Genomic DNA, 25,092 nt, shown 5'->3' with positions numbered 1-25,092 from the left:
CAATAGTAATTTACAGTGCCTTTAAAATGTACTAATAGTACCCAGGACTTAAGCCATGTTCCACCATTTAAAATATGTTAACCCAGAAAGTAAGCCTACTGAACAGTAACATATCCTGGTCTATATATTTAGGAAAGCTGACTTACCATACTTTTCAGAGTATAAGATGCATCTTTTTACTCCCCAAAACAGGGTGAAAACTTGTGTGTGTCTTATATCAACAAATGTAGCCCCAACCTGCCACCCCCCGCCCTTTGGTTTCTGCCTCCAAGCAATTTACTTCCTTGCAGCAAACAGTACAAAGCCTGATTAGCATAAGCAATTGAGTAGCAGCCTCCCAACACACAGCTGATTCAGCACAGCCAAGTCTGCTAGAACTGAAAGCTAAACTAGCAAGGAGTCAAATTGCTGCGAGGTGGACTGCTGGATTGCTGAAACTGTTAAGTCAATAACTATAAATGTCTATAGAATGTTCAAATTATTAGACTTATTTTTAAAAGACTGCTTTATTATTGTTTTAAACAGCTTAACAAAATGAATGAGATTTTTAAAATAAATGTTTGATCTGAAGAGGCCCAATGTTATTGTATCTTCTATTCAATATCTGAGAATAACTATACGTCCAGAAAGCCACATAAAATTTAAAGATCTGTAAAGGTATAATCTAAAATGTAACAGTGTCCTGTTTAGTATTAAGAGAAGGCAGCTAAGTTAAATCCTGAGTTAGTCCTTTTTGGAGTAGATCTATTTAAATAATTGGAAGCAGTTAGTGTGACTACATTTAAGAAACTTTTTTTGGCATTAATATATTGCCATAAAGTACATTTCCCCAATCCTTTGCTATTCCCATGGGTCAGACACAAATGCACATAAACACACAGCAAACAGTGTATATCATCTGTGCTGTTTGCTGTTTGGCAAATTGCTGAGACAGAGGCTCCTTTTCCTTGCTTTCCTCCCCTCAAACTAATGTGCGTCTTATACTCCTGTGTGCTTTACACTCCAAAAAATACGGTAATCACACTGATTTCAATAGTGATGTTGAGCAATTCCTACTGGGAAAAAAATATCACAAAGGAACAAAGAACTGTTGCATCTGACAGCCACTCTTTACCACACCACCTCCCAAAGCTTCTTTCTATAATTTAGAAGAAGTCAATGTTATGGTACTATTGATGGAAAAGATGATGTTTTTATTTATATTTGGGGAGGGGGATTTGTAAAATTAAGTGCAAGAGTTGCACAAACTCAACACAATTATTTTACCTACCACATGCAAAATGCACCATTTAAGATTATTAATCATTCAAAAAAACTGGTGATATAATGGAGGAGAGACTAAAAAGATTATTGAAATATGAAACTTAATACTGTTTTGTTTAATTTTGACTGGAATGTTCCCCTTCTATAATGTGATACCTATAGATCTAGTAAACTCTTACTTAGAAAATACAGTGAGTGTAAATTATATATAATTGATTTTATTAGCTTCTTTAGTTCTCAATCTAGAGATGTGGTAGTTCTTTGTCTTTGTCTCCAGATAATGCTGGCTCTTTGGCTTAATAAACAGAGGAAAGAATCACCTCCTAAAGTGGAATAAACCATGGGTGAAAAGCTCCCGGTTCCCTCGTGCCTGTCAGTCGTCGGAAAGGTGGTTGCGAAGGGAGAGCAACACTCTGCCCATCCACCATCATTTGAGTTCTTTTACACTCTGTGCATGCACAGAATGCTTTGTCCATGCACAGAGAGTAAAAGAACCCAAATGGTGGCGTCCGGGCAGGTGGGCGGGGCCTCATGCTCCCTTCACAACTGGCTCTCCGAAGATTGACAGGCACAAGCGAACCGAAAGCATTTCACCCCTGGAATAAAACCCACAGGAACACCTTTACCTTTTAATTCCCAAATGCCTTGTATTATTTTTAATTAAATTTATTTCACCTGCATTTTAATTTCTTGCTGATCTTTGGTAATGTATAATATTCAATTTTGAAGAAACAAATCATTAAAATGAGATATATGAACATATTTGTGCATGTAGTTAAGACACCTTTTCAGTGCAGTGCAGAATATAAGAGTTTAGATAGGAAATTTTAACAATTCTCTTAATAGGAATTATTTGGCTAATCCCCAGTGTATTTCTCTAAACATAACCATAGATAGTTCATGTATAATAAATAAATATGGCAACGTTTTCTCTTTGTGGAACCAGTTCCCTATTAAAATAATTATTGTGCCTGCATAAAGAGCAAAAGCAGATCCTACCAACAACATCACCAATCTCTCTACAGCCTCCAACAATGAGAATGAATTTCTCATTCATAATATATAGACAGCCCCGTTTCTTTCTACTGAAACATCTTTAATTTGGGCATCATACAGTGAAAGATATATTCCAGAAATTCTGAGCTATCATTCCAAGTTAAGCATTTTTTGTTCATTGCTGTTGAAGTAATAAGCAATCTGTCAAGCAAAAGATAAAGGCTTACCTTATAACAAACTCATGACTGTCAATCTCTTTTCCACACCCACTATCCAGGAGGATGCCGGAATTCCCTACAACAGCACATGTCTTAAATCGACGATTCTTCATTGGAGAAATGTCAGGAAGGAGTCTATGCAAATCCTGAGAAATATTTAGTGTGCGGCGTCTGTCTAGCACATAGTGGATTACATCTCCAGGCTTGAAACTGCTTTTGACGACTGAAATGTCTCTTTCGGCATCCAAGAATCGAAGAATATTCTTCCTGCATTGTAAACAAGAAGGCAATTGTATTGTACCTCTTTAAAAACTTAAGGAAATTGTTGGATGATGTGAGCACAAGAAAACCCATTGCTCATATATCACTTCTAAAATATGTATTTCAGAAGACAATTTTTTGGGAAAAATCACTCCACAACTTGCATGGTCATTTCAAGATACAGTGGTACCTCTACCTAAGAACGCCTCTACTTAAGAACTCATCTAGATAAGAACCAGGTGTCCAAGATTTTTTTGCCTCTTCTTAAGAACTATTTTCTACTTAAGAACCCGAGCCTGGAAAAATCTCCCAGGAAATTTGAGAGTGGAACGAAGGCCCAGCCAGTTTCTTGCCATTCCCCCTTTAATCCAGGCCATCTTGGGCTTTTCTGGGCTGCCAGAGGAGCCTTTCGGTGGCGCTTAAGGAGGCTTTGGCAGTCCAGAGCGAACGAAGCATTTTCCTTTCTCTGGGCGCTTGGAGAGGGAATAAGCCTCTGCCAGTAACCAAAGAAAAGAAACACTCGCTTTGATCTGGACAGGTAGCAGCAGCAGCAGTATCAGCTGCCTTTCGGTCAAAGGAGCGGGAGATTCCTCCCTCCTGCCCACCTGGTTTTCTCTCTCTGGTGCAGTGTATGGGAGGCAGCCTTGCGCTGGGTATATGGGAGGCGCGTGTTACTCCTCGCCACCTCAGAGTCCCTCTTTTTTAAAAAGACTGGAATAAGGCTGCAGCGGAGGCTCCGGACCAGATTGTGCCATTGCGACTTCTCTCCCGGAGGGCTCCTTGGTTTACCGAGGAACTCCGGGTGCTGAAATGCCAGAAGAAATGTCTAGAGAAGCGGTGGGGGAGCCTTCTGTGGCACGAATCCCAGCGGCCGATTAGGTCCCACAGAGTTGACCTTCTCCGGGCCCCATCAACTAAACAATGTCGTCTGGTGAGACCCGGAGAAGAGCCTTCTCTGTGGCGGCCCCGGCCCTCTGGAACCAACTCTCCCCGGAGATTAGGACTGCCCCCACTTTCCTCACCTTTCGTAAGTTATTAAAAACTCATATTTGCCACCAGGTATGGGGAAATTAACACACATACACAATTGTCAAGGTTGGTGTATGGTTTGATTGGATTGTGTGATTATTTTATTATAAGGGTTTTAAATTGTATTTTTTAAAATTGGATTTGTACACTGTTTATGTTGTTGTGAGCTGCCCCAAGTCTTTGGAGAGGGGTGGCATACAAATCTAAAAAATTATTATTATTATTATTATTATTATTATTATTATTATTATTATTATTATTATTATTATTATTATACATCATCAAGATCTGTGGCCAGATCTTGATGATGTATCATTTGATCAATGGTTGCAGGCCTGCCGGCAAGGCCAGTAGGATGAGGGCAGTATGGATCTCAGGATGTAGCTGGTTCCAGAAATCTGGAGCCACCATAGAGAAGGCCCTCTCCCACAGCCCCAACCTACACTGTTTAGCTGAAGGGACTTGGAGAAAGTCAACCCTGTGGGCCCTTATGGGTCGCTGGGAGCTGTGCGGTAGAAGGTGGTCCTGAAAATAGTCTGGACCTAAGCGATGTAGCACTTTATAGGTGATAACAAACACCATTTATTTTATATAGATATAAATGATCAATAATTGCATCCTAATATCCGAAAAAATACCAAAGTTGATAGCTAAGCACTGATTCAAACATTAATCCAAGAGGAGAAGATAGCAATTTTCTAGAAGACTGTTCCCAAAGTAATTGCACAGGGAGCTTATTGTTTCATATAGATGCAATTCTTTTCAAGTACCTTGAGCACAAGTTTGTCTCTAAAGGCAACAGGAGATAAATTCAACTCAGAAACCGGATCTTTATGCATTTAAAATACTAAAGCTACAGGCAGTCCAACCCTTATTTCTTAAGAGAAAAAATGCACCTCTGTATGTCAGCAATCTAAAGCTATAGAAAGCACTTTGACTAAAAAAGGATTCAAGAGATTAGGACCATTGCAATATTCTTTTGATCATGTGATCAAAATTCAGATGCTTGGCAATTAACTCATATTTATGACAGTTGCAGTGTCCTGTGGTCATGTAATCACCTTTTGCCACCTTTTGACAGGGAAAGCCAGATTCACTTCACAATTGTGTTAACAACTGCAGTGGTTCACTTAACAATTGTGCCAAGAAAGGTCATCAAATGGGGCAAAATTCACCTAACGACCGTCTTACTGAGCAATAAAAATTTTGGCTGCAATTGTGGTGATAAGTCGAAGACAACCTGTATAATCCCTGACAGTTAGTATCTTAGCTCTACTCATAACTTCCTACAGAAGGAATATTGGAAACTGCCTTATGTTGGCTCGTTGGTATAACTATCCAAGTTAATACTCTAAAAGCAGTGTTCCTTCATGAATTGGAAAGTTGATGGTCTCCCTTCTGCCATGGATCAAATGTTTGTAGATATCCCATTATAAAGCTTTTCTTTTTAAAACAACGTTTTGCTGTAACTTAGCATTGAACACAAAATGGTGTTTTCCAATATGATCCTCAGTATATGTCAGATCCATCTAAGTGAATTTCCGGTGCATGCTCAGCCCAGGATGATAGATAAGTCTATGCAGGAACTAATATTTGCCAAGACTCTCTAAAGGCAAAAACAACCTGAGGAACACTTCCTTGATTATTTTTATGTACACACACACACACACACACACACACACAAATGGCCTTTGATTTCCATGAGGGCAGGCCGATGAGTCACCTTTCAGACACAGTTATGTGCCCTAGGAGGCTGTCTAAGAAGTGCTATCTCTTCAAGCACTGCAAACCACCTGCCTACCTGATAAATGTGCCATCTTTTAGAAAGATTTGTCTAACTTGACAGTTATTCATTTCCTATCCTGTAGCCTTTTTTAGTAATTAATCTCATACTTGGAACTCAATTTCAAAGTTATCATCTCCAATGGTTTATTGTTTATCTTATGTAAGGAATGGGCAACCTTTTAGTAGCAAGACATATTCAATAGTTTTTTCTGGAGATTGCATCCGCAGATGTTGATGCAAGAGAGTTGGGGCAATATCATATATGAAGATAGGCATGTTTCATGCATGTGAGTATGTTGTGAATGGATGGAGTTTAAAATAAAATAAAATGGCTATCACTCATTTCTGGAAGTTAAAGTACATACTCTACATTTTACAAAAGGTGAATTGCGAAAAATTTAGTAAAGACAATGAATAAATGACCATGTGGTAGTGTCTAACGACTTATAGCATGTGTTTGTGTATGGTATCTTTGGCCTTGGCAACTGTAGAATATGTACGATTGGCTGAGGAATTCTAGTTTAAGTTAAAACTGCCAAGATTGGGGACTCCTGACTAAAAAGACTAAAAGGAAGTAAGTCAAATTAAATGGATAATTAAAAATCTTTAGTCATAATGCCCTAATGTTTCCTTCAGTTGTGCCTACCAGCTATTAAAGAACAGCAATGGGCCCCTATACTCAGGGTGTCCAGGGGGGAAGCATTTTGAAATTCCCTGGTATTTGTCTGACATTTTCCTGTAACTTGCAATCTAGTTAAGGCGCAGTTGTAGATGACGTCATACCAAATGGCTAAGCTGTGGAGAAATATCAGTAGCTGAGGAAGCAAGTTGTTGCCACAGTTATGCTCGTTTTTGCTCGACTCTGCCATATCCTTTTTTTACATGATTTTCCCCCTGACTTTTAAACATTTTACTAGTTTGGTTCCCCCCCCCCTGATTTATTCCTTTTTTCACACCAATTCCCTGATTCATGATATTCCCTGATATTTCCCAAACTGCTGATTTCCCCGGTAATTTCCTGATTTCCCTGTTTTCTAGGTTGCTGGACACCTTGTATATCATATTCTGCTTAGAAGATTCATTTGGGGATCTGGTTGATCATAAGAGAAATACGATATGTGATGGGATAAGTCTTTCATTTCCTCTAGCAGAGGTCTTTTCTTAATAAATAACAATTGCAGCAGATCTACAGTCTTTAAAACAACATATAAACTGGGAAAAAGGATAGATTTCTATACAAAGAGACTCGTAAGAAATAATGCCGTTAAAAAAATCCACTGAGTATCCATATCCAATGCTTTAAGTCAGAAGAATATTATCTTAGAGTCTAACTAAAAGTTATTTCAGTATTCAGTATCATATTCATACACACTCATATACCGTATTTTTCGCTCTATAAGACGCACCTGCTGATAAGACGCACCTAGTTTTTAGAGGAGGAAAATAGAAAAAAAATATTTTGAGCCAAAAAGTAGGCTAAAATATTTATTACAATAACACTGCCCTAGGGGAATTGGGAAAATATACAAACAAGCCCCCCTCTCTCTTTCTTTCTATCTTTCCCTCTTTCTCTCTACCTTTCTTTCTCTTTCTCTCTCTCCCTTTCTCTGTCCCTCTCTTTCTTTCTCTCTGTCCCTCTCTTTCCTTCTCTCTGTCCCTCTCTTTCTTTCTCTGTCCCTCTCTTTCTTTCTCTCTGTCCCTCTCTTTCCTTCTCTCTGTCCCTCTCTTTCTTTCTCTCTGTCCCTCTTTCTTTCTCTCTGTCCCTCTCTTTCTTTCTCTCTGTCCCTCTTTCTTTCTCTCTCTTATCTCTCCTTCTCTCACTCACTCTCTTTGGATATCTCTCTTTCTCTCTCTCCTTCTCTATCTCTCCCTCTTTCTCTCTCCCCCTTTCTATCTCTCCTCTCCCTTTCTCTGTCCCTCTATTTCTTTCTCTCTGTTCTTCTCTTTCTCTCTCTCTCTTATCTCTCCTTCTCTCACTCACTCTCTTTGTATCTCTCTCTTTCTCTCTCTCCTTCTCTATCTCTCCCCCTTTCTATATCTCCTCTTCCTTTCTCTCTCTTTCTCTCTCCCTTATTTTTTCTGTTTTTCTGCTGTGGGCGGTTTAGGGCCCCTCAAACCCCGCCGACCTCGCCCCCGGATCCTGGCCGGGACAGGGCAGCTTCCTCTGACAGGCGCCGCGTGGGGCCGAGGGAGCTCAGCAGGAGGCGCAGCAGCGGGCGGAAAGGGAGGGGGGCAGCGGCGTCCCTCCTGGCCTTGGCGGGCCACCCGATCCTCCCCACCTACTGCAAACGCGGCGGGCAGCGGGGGGAGAGCGAGGAGCCGGCTCCGGCGGGCGCGGGGCTTGGCTGGCTGGCGGGGGGAGCGCCGCTGGTGGTGCGAAGGGAGACCTCCTCCGGGAGGGAGGGGGCCAGGCAGCAGCTAGCCAGCCGAGTTCGCAGCCAAACTTTGCACAGGCGGCGGCCGGCTGCGAGCGACTGGCTGGGTTTTGTGTCTTCGAGACCTCCCCGCCTCCTGAAGCGATTCCCGTAGCCTTCCCAAAGGCTCGGAACCACCAACGCTCCTCCGGTGCTGCTCCGCCTCCTAAACCTGCGGGGTGGAGGCGTCCCCCGGCCCAGCACTTCCCGAGGCCGAAAGGTGCGGCTCTCTTCGGGGTTGGGAAGAGGAGAGGCGGCGACAGAGGCGGCGGTCTCCAGATGAGTATATCGCCGCCCCCCCCCTCTGCTCCAGCGCCTCCCCCCCCTCCCTGCCTGCATCTTCGCTCCATAAGACGTGGCTGATTTTTCATCCTACTTTGGGAGGAAAAAAACTGCGTCTTATGGAGCGAAAAATACGGTACATGAAACTTAAATATTGCTAAATGTGGGAAGAGAAATGTTTTTCTATGTCTTCAATACACAACAAAATCAGTTTCAAAACAAAGGAAATATGTGTTTCAAAGTAATGAAGCAATGAAGCAAACTAAAAAAATATTAAAACTTAAAGTGCCTAGAACTCCCGATAAATGATAATAAAGTATTATTCATTTCATTCTGCCATTTTTTAAATTTTTATCCTTAATGATATTTTATCCCTAATGTAATCTTGCATACAAATGGTTTTAAAAGCCTTTTAAGTCTAATATACCTAGGCTGGGAAAATGCAGAAACTGCATTTAAAGAATAAAATAAGCAACTAATCTAACTGCACTAATAGTGCAAAAGGACAATGCAGTTGTCAGTATTCCAAATAACATCCAAGAAATAAATCAGAGTTCAAACCCTGGACTTCTTGCAAGTTTCAATTTATTCACAGAGCCATGTTAGTTACAAAATGTAGTTAACCCGATACTAACTTTCATCCCTTGTTCCCACACCCAGCTATGGGAGCTCATAGGATGATTTGAACCAGAGGTGGATTCCTCCCGTTTTGGATCAGGTAGAAAATTTCTGGTTACATCACAATGATATTGTGGAACCCATTCGGTTTGTGTCAGTCCAAGGGTGCTGCCATCTCTTTTTAATTTTTTTTCTCCCCAGGGGAAATTTTTTTCCCCATTTTTTTCCCCCTCTGCGTAAGTAGGGAAGCCGAGTTTCATCACATGGACCACTCCAGTTCTCTCAACACCTACAATCCTCCCCTGTACTTCCAGCTGGTGCTGAACAAAGGATGACCTTGAATCACTGGAAAAGAATTGTTGAGGCTAGTATCTTTCCCTCTCATGCAATTGTTGAGGCTAGTATCTTTCCCTCTCATCCCTCTCCAATTCCCACAGTACTTTTCTACTTGTGGCAGGCCAAAGTCTCTAACGCAAAAGGATGGTTTCGGCCTTACAAGAGTGAATTATAATGAATTTTTATATTTCCCAGTTTCTGACTCCAAAGAGATAGCTGCATAATGCTGAGTCAAACAACTGTATTGGGAATGAACATTCCTTTTTTCTGTAGTACTCCTGTACCCATGAGTGAATCTTTAGGGGCTATAGACATCTTGTCATTCAAGAGCAGATGAGGTTGAAATCAAAAGCAGGCCAAGAAACACCTTTTCAGTTGCCCCCCCGCCCCTGTTGAAAAAGCAGTTAGGGAAAGAACAAACTGGGGGTTTTGCCATCAGGTAGGCTGCTTAGAAACAGATTTTTTTCTGTTGCTGAATCAAATTCTGAATCAAATTCAGGCTTAAAGCAACCTTCCCTAACTGGAAACTACCCTACAGAGGTGGGTTGTAACTTATCACTGCAGTGCTGAAAAAAATATATCACAAGTCTAATATTTAGCACTCCAAACACTGGTTCTACCATCCTTTCCTTTATATTATCTTTCAAGGTGAAAAGCATGAATAAACTGTTCCTTGCTGTGTTACACAACTCTATGTGGTAAATCAAGGTAGAAAAATGACTGATTAGTTCAAAGTCTTTTTATGAATTTCATTGCCAAGTGAAAATTTAAATTCATACTTCTAATTTCTTTTATTAAATATATTATACTGTGTATATTAATAATTATGTAGTTGCAACTGTATTTTTCTTAGCACCCTAGAGCAGTTTTTATGGGGAAAATATATTATTTTAGATGTTTAATAAACAGAAACCAAGTTGCCAGAGAAAGCTCTCCACAAATATTATATCGCACACATTTAAGAATATAAATTTTCTTTAAGAAGGCTTTCTCATTCTTTAATGCTAGAGCTGTTTGGCTTTATCAATCATTAACAGTAACACATTTTTTGGAACACAGACAAATAGATATTAACCTAATTAGAAAGTCTAATTTTAGCTAGATTAGAATTATAAACTTGACAATTTACAACATACTTTGTGTCAAAACAATTGGGCAAGACATGTGTGAAAGTATTAAAAATGTATTTACAGCCTGTCTTAAAATTCTTTTCTGTGATAAAAGCATGGAATCTACTGTATTATAAATCTCTACGGAGAAATACATCCTGAAAAGAAAAGAAAAAACCCAGTATTTAACTACCTTAAATGAATAAATGAAATCAGAATACTGAACTAGGTCAGGAAAGTAGGGATTTGATTTTATGAAGAATTAGTCAATCAATTACTAAATTTCTAAGGCTACAGCTACACTGATATGTTGATGTTACTTTTTTGCAAAATGAATGAAATATTCTGGATCCTTTTTGGTAACAAGGCAGATTTTGGGAGTGGATACAGAACAAAAAAAAGAAAACAGGAGTGCCGAGAGATAGTTTAGTAGTGAAGGTTAAGGTTATTTATTTTCAGTTTTATTTTCACATGACAAAAAATGAAAGACTGTACAACTAAAAATCTCTGTTTTGCTGCTAAAATGCCCTTTGAGTCACTTTCAACCCAGAGTTATGGATAAATTTATGACAAAGATGTCGTAGCCTCTGCCATGGAGGGTGCAATGTTATTTCTGGGTTGCAGCAACATACAACCACTTGTAAATACCTGTTCAAAGAAACAGTAGCAGGGAAGGCATATGACTCCATGCCTCATTTTGAAAAAAGCATCCAAGAAATAAGACATTAGGCCAAGATATGGACTGATCCGGCAGAACTAACCTAATGTTGTATTTATAGACATTGAACAGAAGTATTGTGTCTTTGGTTTGATTTGGCATTTGTGTATGCTTATAAAATGGTTGCCTTAGTAGCTATGGCTAGTTATAAACACCACACTTTTAAGAAGACAAAATGATGCAGTTACTCCACTCCTTTTAGTCATCAGTTTGCTTTGATGATTTTCAAAGAAAGCACGGCACACACCTTTATAAAAGCTTTCTAAAAACTGCTAATGGAACATAGGTATATTTTAAAATTAAATTCATAGGCCACCCAACTCCTGATGAACTCTGGGTAGCGTACAGCAATAAAACAATATACAACAATTTAAAATCCCAATACTAAAAATATTCATCACTTCCAGGCCTTGCCGAGTGCTATTGCTCAATGGCCCACACCTTCCGGAAAAGGCATGTTTTTAAGGCTTTTCGGAAGGCCAGGAGGGTGGGGTCGGTATGGATCTCCGGGGATAGTTGGTTCCAGAGAGCTGGCACCGCCACAGAGAAGGCCCTCCCTCATGGTCCTGCCAGTTGGCATTGTTTGGCCAACAGGACACGGAGAAGGCCAACTCTGTGGGATCTAATCAGCTGCTGGGAAGTGTGAGGCAGAAGACAGTTCCATAAGTAGTCTTGACCTAAGCCATGTAGGGCTTTATAGGTGATAACCAGGACCTTAAATTGTGTCCAGAAACTAACTGGAAGCCAGTGCAGCTTGTGGAGTGTTGGAGTTATGTGAGTGTACCTAGGATCACCCACAACATCTCGCAGGGCTGAGTTCTGGATTAATTGTTGTCTTCGAACATTCTTCAAGGGTAGCCCAAGCAGAGTGCATTGCAGTAGTCAATCCTTGAGGTGATAGTGACATGAGTGACTGTAAGAAGAGACTTCCTATCCAAATAGGGCCACAACTGGTACACTAGGTGGACTTGTGCAAAGGTCCCCCTGGCCACAGCCAAGAGATGTTATTCTAATCTCAGCTGCAGATCTAGGCGGACTCCTAAGTTGCGAACCTCTTCAGAAGAGGTTAAATCCCCCCCCCCTCTGAGTTAAGGATAGACAAAGAGAACAATCCTTGGGAGGCAAAACCCACAGCCACTCAGTCTTACCGGGGTTGAGTTTGAGTCTGTTGACTCCCACCCGGATGTTCACAGCTTCCAGGCACCTGCACATCACGTCCACTGCTTCACTGAATTGATATGGGGTGAAGATGTACAGCTAAGTGTCATCAACGTACTGCTGGAACTTCACCCCATGCCATGCGATGATCTCACCAAGCAGTTTCATGTAGATGTTAAACAGAAGGGGGCAGAAGACCGACTCTTGAGGTAACCCATAAAGGAGGGGCCTAGGAGTTGACCTTTTTCCCCCTACCAACACCGACTGCAACCCACCGGAGAGGTACGATGCCTCCCACCCCCAGCCCCTCCAGTTGATGCAGAAGGATACCATGGCCGATGGCATCAAAAGCCGCTGAGAGGTCAAGAAGTACCAAGATAGAGGAATGTCCCCTATCTCAGGCCCACCAGAGATCATCCATCAGCACAACCAAAGCAATTTCAGGGTAACTCCATTCGCACCATTCACATTATCAAGCCGGGGATTACAATTGTGAGTCTAGAAGCATTTCTGGAACTAAATATGGTTGCTTCCCATCTTGCCATCATGTAAGTCACACAGTCAGCCAATTGTTTAGACTGGACTTGCATTTTTTTCCATCCACTGAGCGCTTCCCAAGGACTTGGAATGAGCAAATAGTTTTTGTTTTATGGTGCTAGAGATATTCCTGTTTTTATTGTTTTAAAATATTGTTTAAAAAATAAAATCAGGGAAGGTCTGGCAATAAGCAGGCCAATGGAAGTATCACAGGCATAGTTCCCTCTAAGCTGAGCAGTGAGCAATCGCTCACTTAAAAATCATCATCAACTCAGAGTTTTCCAAACCCGCCCAGAAGCCGAGAGGGAAAGAGTGAGAGGGAAGGAGAGAGAGAGGAAGAGAGGAAGAGAGAAACAGATAGAAAAAAGAGAGGAAGGAAAAGAGAAAGAAAAAGAATGGGAGTCAGGAAGAGAGAAAGAAAATCAAAATCTAGTTTGAAACTAGCTCAACTATTTAAGTGGCATTTTGATATTGATAGAGTTGCCCTATTATGCGCTCACTGTTATAGACACACAGTACAGTATTTAATTTTGAAATTCTCTGAGGCAAAACAGGGTGGGTTTTTTATTTGTTTGTTTGTTTGTTTGTTTGTTTATTTATTATTTCTGTGCCGCCCAGTCCCGAAGGGACTGCCGCTCAGACACTATACTTTTCCGCCCCCCCCCAAAAAAAAAAATTAGATGGAACACTGATCACAGGGCATAATGACATCCAGTTGAGGTTCTGACATACAGCAATTTTGAACTGCTTGCATTCAACTTTCTTCACTCAATTTATCCACTTTATCAATAAGGGGGGGGGGAATCAATCCGTTTTTTTAAAAAAACATCTCTCAAGCTTGCTATTTTAAAAAAGACATAATGACTTTGATTGACTGATTAAGACATAATTTAATATGAACTTTTTTTAAAAAAACAAATATTGATTTCTCACTTCAAAAATGCAAACAATGTAGCTCAGTAGTTAGGTTCAGATCTCTAAGTGTCAAGAAGACAGATGGTCCAAACAAATCCTCACAAACTTGACTTTTAAAAAAGTTCATACATTCCATAGTTGCAATTAAATTATCGTGAGGAATGATAATGAAAGATTTGTGTTTATATTCTTCTAGGAGTAATTGATTTCACCAAACAAATGGCTATTGATATAATTAACTCCTCTTTACTTTCTTTATTTCCCCTATGAGGCATCTTTGTAAGGAAAGACTTTGCTTTTTAGAAATTTTATTGATCATTTCCTAACAAATGAAATCACTTCATTAAATAGAACAAATCACAAACAATAAATATGCAAACTCATTCCTATTTGGACCATCTCTTTTAAGCTGAGGCTGATGGTTTAGCCGATCTTGGGCTAGCCTGTATAAACAATAGACCTTAATATTTAACATGAGACAATATAGAGAATTGTTTACAATATTGCTACAATTGAATTACATTGCACATCATGCAAGCTATTGGTTAAACCACTGCTTAGCATGGAAATGTGAATTTAATTTTGTTTTCTGCATTAATCCTGGTCATGCCTTGAAACTAATAAGAAGTACAAAATGTGTAAAATACTTTACTTTTAAAAAATGTTAAAATACTATGTGCTTTTTTGGTTTTGGAACTTGTTACATTCTCTTTCTCACATCAAAGAAAGGAAAGTCTGGTTGAAAGGAAAATTAGGAAAAAGTCTTCACCATTACTTAACAAACTACAAACTATTTTCTTCAAACAAGCAGCTACCTGTGAGGCTACAAACCCAATGCTCATTCAAATGGCATTGAAAGGATGAGAACACCATTAAAATTTCGTTATCCTATATTCCTACAGAATTGCAATGGCAGACAATATATGTAGCTCAGGTTTGAAGGCTTAGGTAAGCATCTATATATGCCAGTAGTAACCATACCTCACTTCCCAAATTCACAGCATGGAACATGTTACCTAAGACCCCATGTAAACTCACACACATTCACCCAATCCAATCATATCCCCTTATCAGCTGGAGACAGTCTCATCACTCATGGCCCCCATGCCCTCCAGTAAAGATAGGTTTTTAAAGCTTTATGAAAGACCAAGAGGAAGGGGCGGTACATATCTCTGGAGGGAGTTCATTCCAGAGGGCCAGGGCCACCACAGAGAAAGCTCTTCCCCTAGGCCTTGCCAGTCGACATTGACTGGCCGACGGGACCTGGAGAAGGCAGACTCTGTGGGACCTAACTGGACGCTGGGATACATGAGGCAGAAGACAGTCCCAAAGATAATCTGGTCCTAAGCCATGTAGGGCTTTGTAGGTCATAACCAGCACTTTGAATTGGGCCCGGAGACCACCTGGCAACCAGTGCAGCTCACGGAGTGATGAGGGCAGATCTTGGCAGTCCCACTATAGTTTGCGTGGCTGCTTTTTGCACAGTTTGTAGTCTCTGAACAGTCTTCAAAAGCAGCCGCATGTAGAGAGCATTGCAGTAGTCGAACTTCGAGGTGATAAGGGCATGAATGACTGTGAGAAGTGACTCCCTGTCCATATAGGGCCGCAACGCCCCCCCCCCCAGCATAGTTCCCTCTAAGCTGAGCAGTGAGCAATCGCTCACTTAAAAATCATCATCAACTCAGAGTTTTCCAAACCTGCCCAGAAGCCGACAGGGAAAGAGTGAGAGGGAAGGAGAGAGAGAGGAAGAGAGAGAAATAGATAGAAAAAAGAGAGGAAGGAAAAGAGAAAGAAAAAGAATGGGAGTAAGGAAGAGAGAAAGAAAATCAAAGTCTAGTTTGAAACTAGCTCAACTATTTAAGTGGCATTTTGATATTGATAGAGTTGCCCTATTATGAGCTCACTGTTATAGACACACAGCACAGTATTTTATTTTGAAATTCTCTGAGGCAAAACAGGGTGGGTTTTTTATTTGTTTGTTTATTTATTATTTCTGTGCCGCCCAGTCCCAAAGGGACTGCCGCTCAGACACTATACTTTTCCGCCCACCCCCCAAAAAAATTAGAGGGAACACTGCCCCCCAGCTGAGAGATGGTCTTCTAAGCTCAGCTGTGGATCCAGAAGAAAGCCCAAATTGCGAACCCTCTCTGAGGGAGGCAAAGATTCCCCCACCAGGGTAATGGATGGACATTTGATATTGTCCCTGGGAGGCAAAACCCACAGCCACTCCATCTTGTCAGGGTTGGGTCTGAGACTATTAGCACCCATCCAGACCCTGACAGCCTCCAGACACCGGCACATTAACTCCACTGCTTCAATGAGTGGACACGGGGTGGAAATGTATAACTGCATATCATCAGCATATGGATGGTAACTAACCACATGCCCTCAAATGATCTTAACCAGTGGTTTCATGTAGATATTAAACAGCAGGGAGAGAGGGAGAGAGGACCGACCCCTGAGGAACCCCACAAGGGAGGGACCTAGGGGTTGACCTCTGGCCACCTGCTAACACTGACTGCGACCGACCAGAGGGGTAGGAGAACCCACTTCCAACCCCTCCAGCCGGCGCAGAAGAATACCATGGTTGATGGTATCGAAAGCCACTGAGAGGTTAAGAAGCACCAGGACAGAGGATAAATCCCTGTCCCGGGCCTGCTAGAGATCATCCATCAGCATGACCATAGCAGTTTCAGTGCTGTAGCCGGGACTGAATCCTGACTGCCGAGGGCCCAGATAATTGGTTTCATCCAAGGACCATTGGAGCTGGAGCGACACCATCTTCTCAACAACCTTCCCTATAAAGGGAAGGTTGGAGACAGGATGATAGTTGTTTAAAACAGCTGGGTCCAGAGAAGGCTTCTTGAGGAGTGCCTCCTTGCAGGGAGCCAGAAAGGACCCCTCCCTCAAGGAAGCATTGACAATCTCCTGGACCCAGCCTCGTGTAACCTCCCTGCTGGCTGAGACCAACCAGAAGGGACACAGATCCAATAAGCAGGTGGCGGAATTCACAGCTCCCATGGCCTCCCTATCAGAGATACATTTGTAGCATGCACAACACACTGCAGTGATGCCAAAATAATGTGCGCAATGGCATAACTACACAAATGCCTCACTTACACAAGAGACAATGTTTACACAACTGCATTATTATAGGATGGAGACAGATGTCTATGTTTATAATGTCAATCAGAGGCATTAAATGCCAGTATTTGCATCATTTTTACTTGATAAAAATGGAAGGACAGTAGGCTGCCTGGCATAGTCCAGCATTATTTTGTCAGGAGACTTTGGGTTAAATTAAACTATTTGCATAAGAGAACATATTCAGGGAGTTAGGATAAAGGCTTTGTACAGATTATTCCCAAGAACAAAGTCAGTTCTGGACACATTATTCCCCAAAGCAAAGATAATAACAGTCAGTGTTTGAAGAGAGCTAGACAATTAAAAAAATACTGGGACTTTGGTCTGTCACTCTCTCTTTCTCCTCACTTCTGGAGGGAACAAAATAATTTTAAGGAGTCTTGTATCTACTCATGTGGGTTTTTTGACTAGTACAACCATATAATCCACTATATATTTCACACTTGCTATTAACAAATGAAAAATAAGTCTCGGCGCAGTTGTTTTCTTACCGCTTAAAAATACTATCTTTCCCACAACTGAGCCTGAAGTGCTGAAAAACCACAAAGCACTCATGTGCTTTTCAACTTAGCTAGAAGACTTTTTGATGTTTCCTTTTTTCAAAACAAACGGAAATCTCCACCTCTAGTAATCACGCAAGAGGCATTTGTGGTTATTCAACTGAAAACAAAATAGGACTCTTAACAAAAGGACTCTTAACAAAATAACATTCTGGTCCATATGTTTTAAAAATGTATCTTTCTGTGCTTATGTGTGCGCGTAGGTTTATGTTCAATCTAATATATTGATAATGTTCCACTGAAATTGCCATATTTATTTTTTAAAAGATTAAGATTAGGATTTCATAAGAATTAACAAAAAATTAATATAAAAAAACAGCAATATTAGTTATAAATATATTTCAGTTCAGTGTTTCAATTTTAGGTGATTTTTTAAAATGTTTCAGATGCACCTACATCAAATGATTCAATAATGTAGAAATTAAAAGAAAATTAAAAGAATCACATTAATATAAGCATAGTAGTGGAGAAATAGCCATTTATAATTTTATATCTACAAATAAGACTTATTCCTACTTTTCCTTTCACCAATTTTGCCTTGCATCCTTCCACCAACCCAAAACTCTCCAAAAGGAATCAAGATACATTTTATTGTTGTTATTAATTCCATGAAAGCAATATGGTTTCATTTGTCTGATGCCTAGATATGGCATCATCAAACAAATTTGGATGATTTTTTTCTCAGGGTTTTCCTTAACATCCATCAAAGAATCTTTAAATTGGGTGACACAGAGGAATGCAATGAGACAATCCACCCTAGAAAATACTTCATATTTAAAAGCAGTAACAAAGGCAACACCTCCATTCCCACCCCAGATACTTATGACATTATGCCCTCCCTCTTCCCTCGTGTGCTGGTCCATAGTTGAGCAGCATTTTCTCTGCAGCATGCCCGAAGGAGATAAGTAGTATCTCTGCAATTTCACCAAAGTTTCTGGCAAGTGGCCTAAGGATGCTCTATGTCAGAAAGCTCCAGAGCTCAATAAGGGAATACCGGCAATTGCGTGCTTAACCTGCCCAGCCTGAAATCAATTACAACAGCACTAAAGGAAAAGATTTGTCTCAGCTTTCTCCTGGAGGATTTTTCAAAAACTTTCATTGCATGAGTTCCACAGGAAAAAGCTGAAAAGGGCTCTGAAACAAAGTAAGGTATAGCAACATAAATCTTAATTTATTCTTTTGGAAGAGATTGTATTGCTTTGTGAACCAGTTACAAGGTGTTTCATTCAAATCTTAATCAAAGTGAAGTACTATTGGTTGCCGATCAATTTCCAGTCACAATTCAAAGTGTTGGTTATGACCTATAAAGCCCTTCATGGCATTGGACCAGAATATCTCCGGGACCGCCTTCTGCCGCACGAATCCCAGCGACCAGTTAGGTCCCACAGAGTTGGCCTTCTCCGGGTCCCGTCAACTAAACAATGTTGTTTGGCGGGACCCAGGAGAAGAGCCTTCTCTGTAGCGGCCCCGACCCTCTGGAACCAGCTCCCCCCAGATATCAGAGTTGCCCCCACCCTCCTTGCCTTTCGCAAGCTCCTTAAAACCCACCTCTGTCGTCAGGCATGGGGGAATTGAAATTTTCCCTTCCCCCTAGGCTTATAAAATTTAGACATGGTATGCTTGTATGTATGATTGGTTCCTTATATATGGGGTTTTTTAGATTATTTTTAATATTAGATTTGTTCACATTGTCTTTTTTATTGTTGTTAGCCGTCCCGAGTCTTCGGAGAGGGGCGGCATACAAATCTAATAAATACAAAATACTATTAAAGTTATACACAGCCCTGCTAACTGCTGCTATTTGTTGTTGATTTATTTCCAAAAGATTGTTCAAATATGCTGTGACTGTTTAATCCATGTTCTCAATCTCAGGGATTTAATTTGGGAGGAGAAGTTCATGCAACTACATTTGATCAGATATCCAGAGATTTCCCCATATCTTCTAGTTTTCTACCTGCACTAATTTTTATGTAGGCTATATATCAATGATGGTGAACCTATGGCACGGGTGCTACAGGTGGCAAGCGGAGCCATATCTTCTGGCACGCAAGCTGTTGCCCTAGCTCAGCTCCAACATGCTTGTGTGTGCTGGGTCACATAGATGTTCTGGGAGGGCGTTTTTGGCTACCAGAGTGCCTCCAGGGTGATGGCGGAGGGCATTTTTACAATCCCCCAGCTCCAGGGAAGCCTTTGGAGCCTGGAAAGGGCGAAACACGACCCTACTGGGCCCACCAGAAATTGGGAAACAGCCTCTGGGGAGGGAAGCTATTTTCACCCTCCCCAGGTATTGAATTATGGGTGTGGGCACTCACACATGTGCGATAGTGCATGTGCATGCTCTTTTGGCACTGGAGGAAAAAAAGGTTCACCATCAGTGCTATATATTCAGGTCCGCAATTGATAGATCCTTTATATTAGCATTCCATAACAGTATAGACTTTATTCCGTAAGCATTGTGAATAAAGAAAAAAAGTTATAATACTCTCTCCTTTGCTTTCACATCAGACAGATACCTCTAATAAAATATGCTGTTCCCTTGTAGTTTAGCAGAAGATCATCCCAAATTATCAAATGCACCATTAGTTGTGATCTTGATTATTTCCAAAAAACATTTCTCTTCCCATCTTCATAACAGTTTTAGTCACATGAGTACACAAATATAGAGACATTTGTGGTTTCAACTGCTACCTTCCGCTTTTTGTTGTTTTGTTAAAGGCAATTAACAGGAAGAGCTTGGGGTCAGGCAGTTAACAAGAGTGGTATACTAGAAAGAAGGTATATTTTCTGACTTCTGCTTTGCAAGGACAATTCAAAGACTTATCCAAAATGTGAATCTTCAACAATGGCTACCAGATGCTTCTAAGATGATGTTCAGCAAATATCAATAGCCTATGTCCTGTTTTAAAAGACCTCCGAGTCCTCGGAGAGGGGCGGCATATATATCCAATCAATCAATCAATCAATCAATCAATCTAATTACTTAAATTCTAGCTAAAAATCCTACCTAAAAATCAACCTCAAGCCACTGATTATCAGTATAAATTACTTTCATGTTTCTATTTCAGCACTCTGAAATATTAAATGTATGCAAACATTAAACACAAAACATATATACAAAAGGCTAAGAAGCTATTTTAGTTTAACACCATCTAGCATTCTGGTCAAAGTTGCTTTGTGACTTTTTCCCAAGAAAGTCAAGATCCTCTGTAATTCCACAAACCCATACAGTACTGCATACCGAGAGAACTGTATTTTCCCAAAATTATTCATCTTCTAGAATCTTGTATCCAACACAGAGGGCAAGGCTAAATAAAAAAAGGTTTCCCAGAAACATAAAACCTGCAAGCTATATATATATGAATGACTATATAATGTATTATTTAAGATACTAACCTTATTTCCAGCACCAAGGAGGAATTGATTTTCCATCTTTCTACAGAATGCTGGAACACTGAAGAGCCACTCTTCCGGCTTATTTTATCGGAGCTATTGACCATTGATCTACTTAAACTGTGCTCACCATCTCTGAAACACAATGTAAAAAAGAAAGAAAGGTAGTTAGCTCAGAGATTATTCAAAAGCTTCCTTTGGCACCACTACACAAATATCAACTACCATTTTTTTTTAAAAGAACAGCAATAGAACAGCAATAGAACTTATATACTGGTTTACAGCCCTCTGCAAGCAGTTTTACAGAGTCAGCATATTATCCCAAAAATTTGGGTCGCCCAACTCTATTTTACTCAACTTTTTAATTTTTTTTTATTTTCCCAACTCTCATTTTATCCAACTTTAACCTTAGACTGTCTACAGTCAACCACATTCCCAAGCCCATTCCTAAGAGTGCCTAAGTGCACCATTGTGCCTACAGTCCCTGTCCTACTGTCCTATTGTCCAAATTGCTTTTATGTTTACACTATAACTATTATCTTGTGCATATTTTGACAAATAAAAATAAATAAAATACAAATAAATAAATAAACCAATTTGGAAGGGTGGAAGGCTGAGTCAATGTTAAATCTGGTGAAATTTGACCTGCCAAATTGCAGTCAGATGGCAATCAGCAGAAGCAGCTGTAATACTGCACTATAATCACTGCACTACCATGGCTCATTTTAGATTCTATTTTTCTTCCATCTTTATTACTTTATGAGGTGGTGAATATCTAATACAAGTAGCCCTTAACTTATAACTACAGCGAGTGTTCAAACCTACAAGAGCACGAAATAAGTGACTTTTTTCACACTTACGACTGTGGCCACATTCCCCATACTCACTTAATCAAAATTCAACACACGGCATTTGGCATGTATTTTTGACAGCTGCACTGTCCTAGGACCATGTAATCATCACCTGTAACCTTCCCAGCTAGTTTCTGACAAGCAAAGTCAATGGCGGTAGCCAGATTCACTTAACTGTATGATACACAGTCATTTGTCCAACAACTGTGGCAAAAAAAGGATGAAAAATGAAGCACAACTCAGTTAACAACTACCTTGTTTAACAGCAGAATTTTGGGCTCAGTTGTGGTAGTTAAGGAAGACCTTACTTCTTTCTTCTATTTTCAACACATTTTTTTTTATTTTACACATTGGCTTCTACTGAATTATTAGAAGCTGAAATTTCCTTACAACTGGATCTTTTTTCCTATTAACTGATTGAATCTTTGGCCATTATTTACTTGCTGGGCTCAGCTGATAATGCATTATTAACTATAATCTGAAATGTCAGCAGAATTTCCATCAAAAATAGGGAACTCTCTATTTTGATTTGAGGTACAGTTACTTTCTTATAATTGCAACTTGGTTGGGTCAGATTAAAGATCTTTTAATTAATTAATTAAATTCCACATCATTATTCCCCTATCAGCCCTCTCAGGTAAAACTAGAGAGAAAACATGATTAGATGAATAAATTATGCTTTATTGTAAGACAACATTAATAATAATAATAATAATAATAATAATAATAATAATAATAATAATAATAATTTATTGGATTTGTATGCCACCCCTCTCTGTAGACTCGGGGCGGCTAACAACAATAATAAAAACAACATGTACAATCCAATAATAAAAAACAACTAAAACCCTATTATAAAACCAAACATACACACAAACATACCATGCATAACTTGTAATGGCCTAGGGGGAAGGGCTACCTCCCCCATGCCTGGCGGTATAAATGAGTCTTGAGTAGTTTACGAAAGACAGGGAAGGTGGGGGCAGTTCTAATCTCCGGGGGGAGTTGGTTCCAGAGGGCCGGGGCCACCACAGAGAAGGCTCTTCCCCTGGGCCCCGCCAAACGACATTGTTTAGTCGACGGGACCTGGAGAAGGCCAACTCTGTGGGACCTTATTGGTCGCTGGGATTCGTGCAGTAGCAGGCGGTTCCGGAGGTAATCTGGTCCAATGCCATGTAGGGCTTTAAAGGTCATGACCAACACTTTGAATTGTGACCGGAAAATGATCGGCAGAATCTTGCAAGTCTGAAAGTACAACCTTAGGGCCACCACCTTTAACTGCCTAACCAGGATAGGTCAATGGTGAAATCTATTTATCTTCCCTATCAGTTTGGAAATGTGAGCTTTGCACATGTGCCACATGTGCTTTTTTATCCTCTGCGCATGCACAGAAGGCTTTGTACATGTGCAGAGGGTTAAAAAAAAGAAAATGGCCAAGTCTTGGCAGGTGAGCGGATTCTCATGCTGCCACTACTGGTTCTCCAAACCACCGGCAGCTGCTGCTACCACTAGACTGGACCCAGGCCATACTGGTAAGATTTCACTACTGAAGTGGATCCTTCCTAAGTTTCTTTCTCTGATTGTTAAGCCACAGGAGGGTTCCTCCTGCTCTTGTCTGATTGTTTCCTAGCAGTATCTTTTCCTATCATTCCCCAAAGTCCCCCATACAATCCATTTCATCATCATAACAGTATACCACAGTTATATTAGGAACACTAAAGTGTTTCCAGGTTGAACGAATTGAACAGTGACATCACCGTTGCCCAAGGCAGTGTTTCCCAACCTTGGCCACTTGAAGATATTTGGACTTCAACTCCCAGAATTCCACAGCCAGCGAATGCTGGCTGGGGAATTCTGGGAGTTGAAGTCCAGATATCTTCAAGTGGCCAAGGTTGGGAAACACTGGGCCAATTAAATTGTTCACCAAAGTGGTGTCCTTTACATATATAGTCGCAGTCATCCTGTTTTGAACTGCTAGCAAGGCAGGAGCTGGAGCATGTGACAGGAACTCACCCCGTACCGCAGCAACAACTGGGTCTTTACCATGAACCCGCTTATTGTAAGCCCAGCATCCTAATCTTACGAAGCAGTGCACTCCCCCATCACAACAGCTATCAGGGTATTAGAGGAATTCCTATAGCACACCCATATGAAATGAAATGAAAATAACTCCCATTATTTAAATTCCAAATCAAGTAATATTTAGAAGAAAGCTAGCTTTAATATAACATGTAATTATCATGACTTATACCCATTAAAAGATTTCCCCAGCATGTATTTTTTATTACCGGTAATTTTTTTAAAAATCACCTAAACCAATGGGCCTGTTGGTTTTAACTACTTTCAGTCTGTCAATGAAAATTAAAAACAGATTTCTTATCAATATCATTAGTCTGTTTTTAAGGAATCTTTGGGGAAAAGTCTGTTTAGGCCTATCTTTCAACTTTTGCAATAAAGACACATGCATAGAATTAATTTTAATACAGTATTCCCCTTCTCTATTTCTAAAATCAAATAGTCAGAAGCCAAATTAGAATCAGAACATAAAATGGCTCTTCACAATGGGTCATATTCCTTATACTTTTTTGATTGAGTAAACTTGTTACAAATTTATTTATAAACAACTAAGATGAGCCATTTCAGTGAAAATCTTTATTAATAAATCAACCCTATTATTACTCACTTGAGTGTGACATCCATCTTACTAGATCTAGGTCACCTTCAATCTGATCTAAATGTAATTCATAAAATTATCTACCACAATGTCCTACTAGTCAATGAATTCTTCAGATTCAACCTCAACAAAACAACTCAATGTAAACTGCTTGAAATTCAACTGCAGAAAATATGATTTCAGCAACAGAGTGAAAAATGCATGGAATGCACTACCTGACTGTGGTTTCTTTCCCAAACCACAAAAACATTACCTTAGACCAGTGATGGCAAACCTTTTTTGGTTCGCGTGCCAAAAGCATGTGTATGCATACACGCACATGCCCACACCAATTCCCTTCCCCACGCATGAACCCGTACACACACACAGCCCCCTGCACATATGCACAACACCCTCCCACTGCTCCCACGCGTGTACACAGGCCTCACTGAAGCCTGAGACGGTGAAAAACGGGCAAACCAGAAGTTTGGAAAAACAGACTTCCAGGTTGCCTGTTGGCCTGTTTTTTGCACTCTGGGGATTCAGGAAGCTTCCGGAGGACATAACAGCCTTCCCCAAGGCCGAAAATCAGGTGGCCAGCATGTGCATGTGCACTGGAGCTGACATAGGCCAATGCCTCACATGCCTTCGGATATGGCATGCATGTTGTAGGTTCATTATCACTGCCTTAGACTGTCTACAGTCAACATCATCCCATTCCTAAGTTGTCTGTAAGGGGTGTGCATAAGGGCACCATCGTGCCTATCATCCTACTGTCCTATTGTCCAGATTTACCTAAACCTACTTGCTTTTGTTTATGTTTATACCATACCTACTATCTTGTACACATTTTGA

General features: G+C 40.4%; 1 protein-coding gene across 1 annotated transcript in view; it reads right to left on the bottom strand.

Annotated features, from left to right (window-relative positions):
* ST8SIA4 (ST8 alpha-N-acetyl-neuraminide alpha-2,8-sialyltransferase 4) overlaps nucleotides 1–25,092 on the bottom strand; it is a 103,960-nt gene that overhangs the window by 65,014 nt on the left and 13,854 nt on the right. Inside the window, exons 2-3 of the mRNA XM_070742978.1 lie at nucleotides 20,737–20,868; nucleotides 2,487–2,744 (exon numbers count right to left, since the gene is read on the bottom strand). Coding sequence (XP_070599079.1) covers nucleotides 2,487–2,744; nucleotides 20,737–20,868 — 390 coding nt within the window. The remainder of the gene's footprint in view (nucleotides 1–2,486; nucleotides 2,745–20,736; nucleotides 20,869–25,092) is intronic.

This window comes from Erythrolamprus reginae, chromosome 2, assembly GCF_031021105.1.
Source record: "Erythrolamprus reginae isolate rEryReg1 chromosome 2, rEryReg1.hap1, whole genome shotgun sequence".
NCBI classification, from domain to species: domain Eukaryota; kingdom Metazoa; phylum Chordata; class Lepidosauria; order Squamata; family Dipsadidae; genus Erythrolamprus; species Erythrolamprus reginae.
This window is presented reverse-complemented; position numbering and strand designations above follow the sequence as displayed.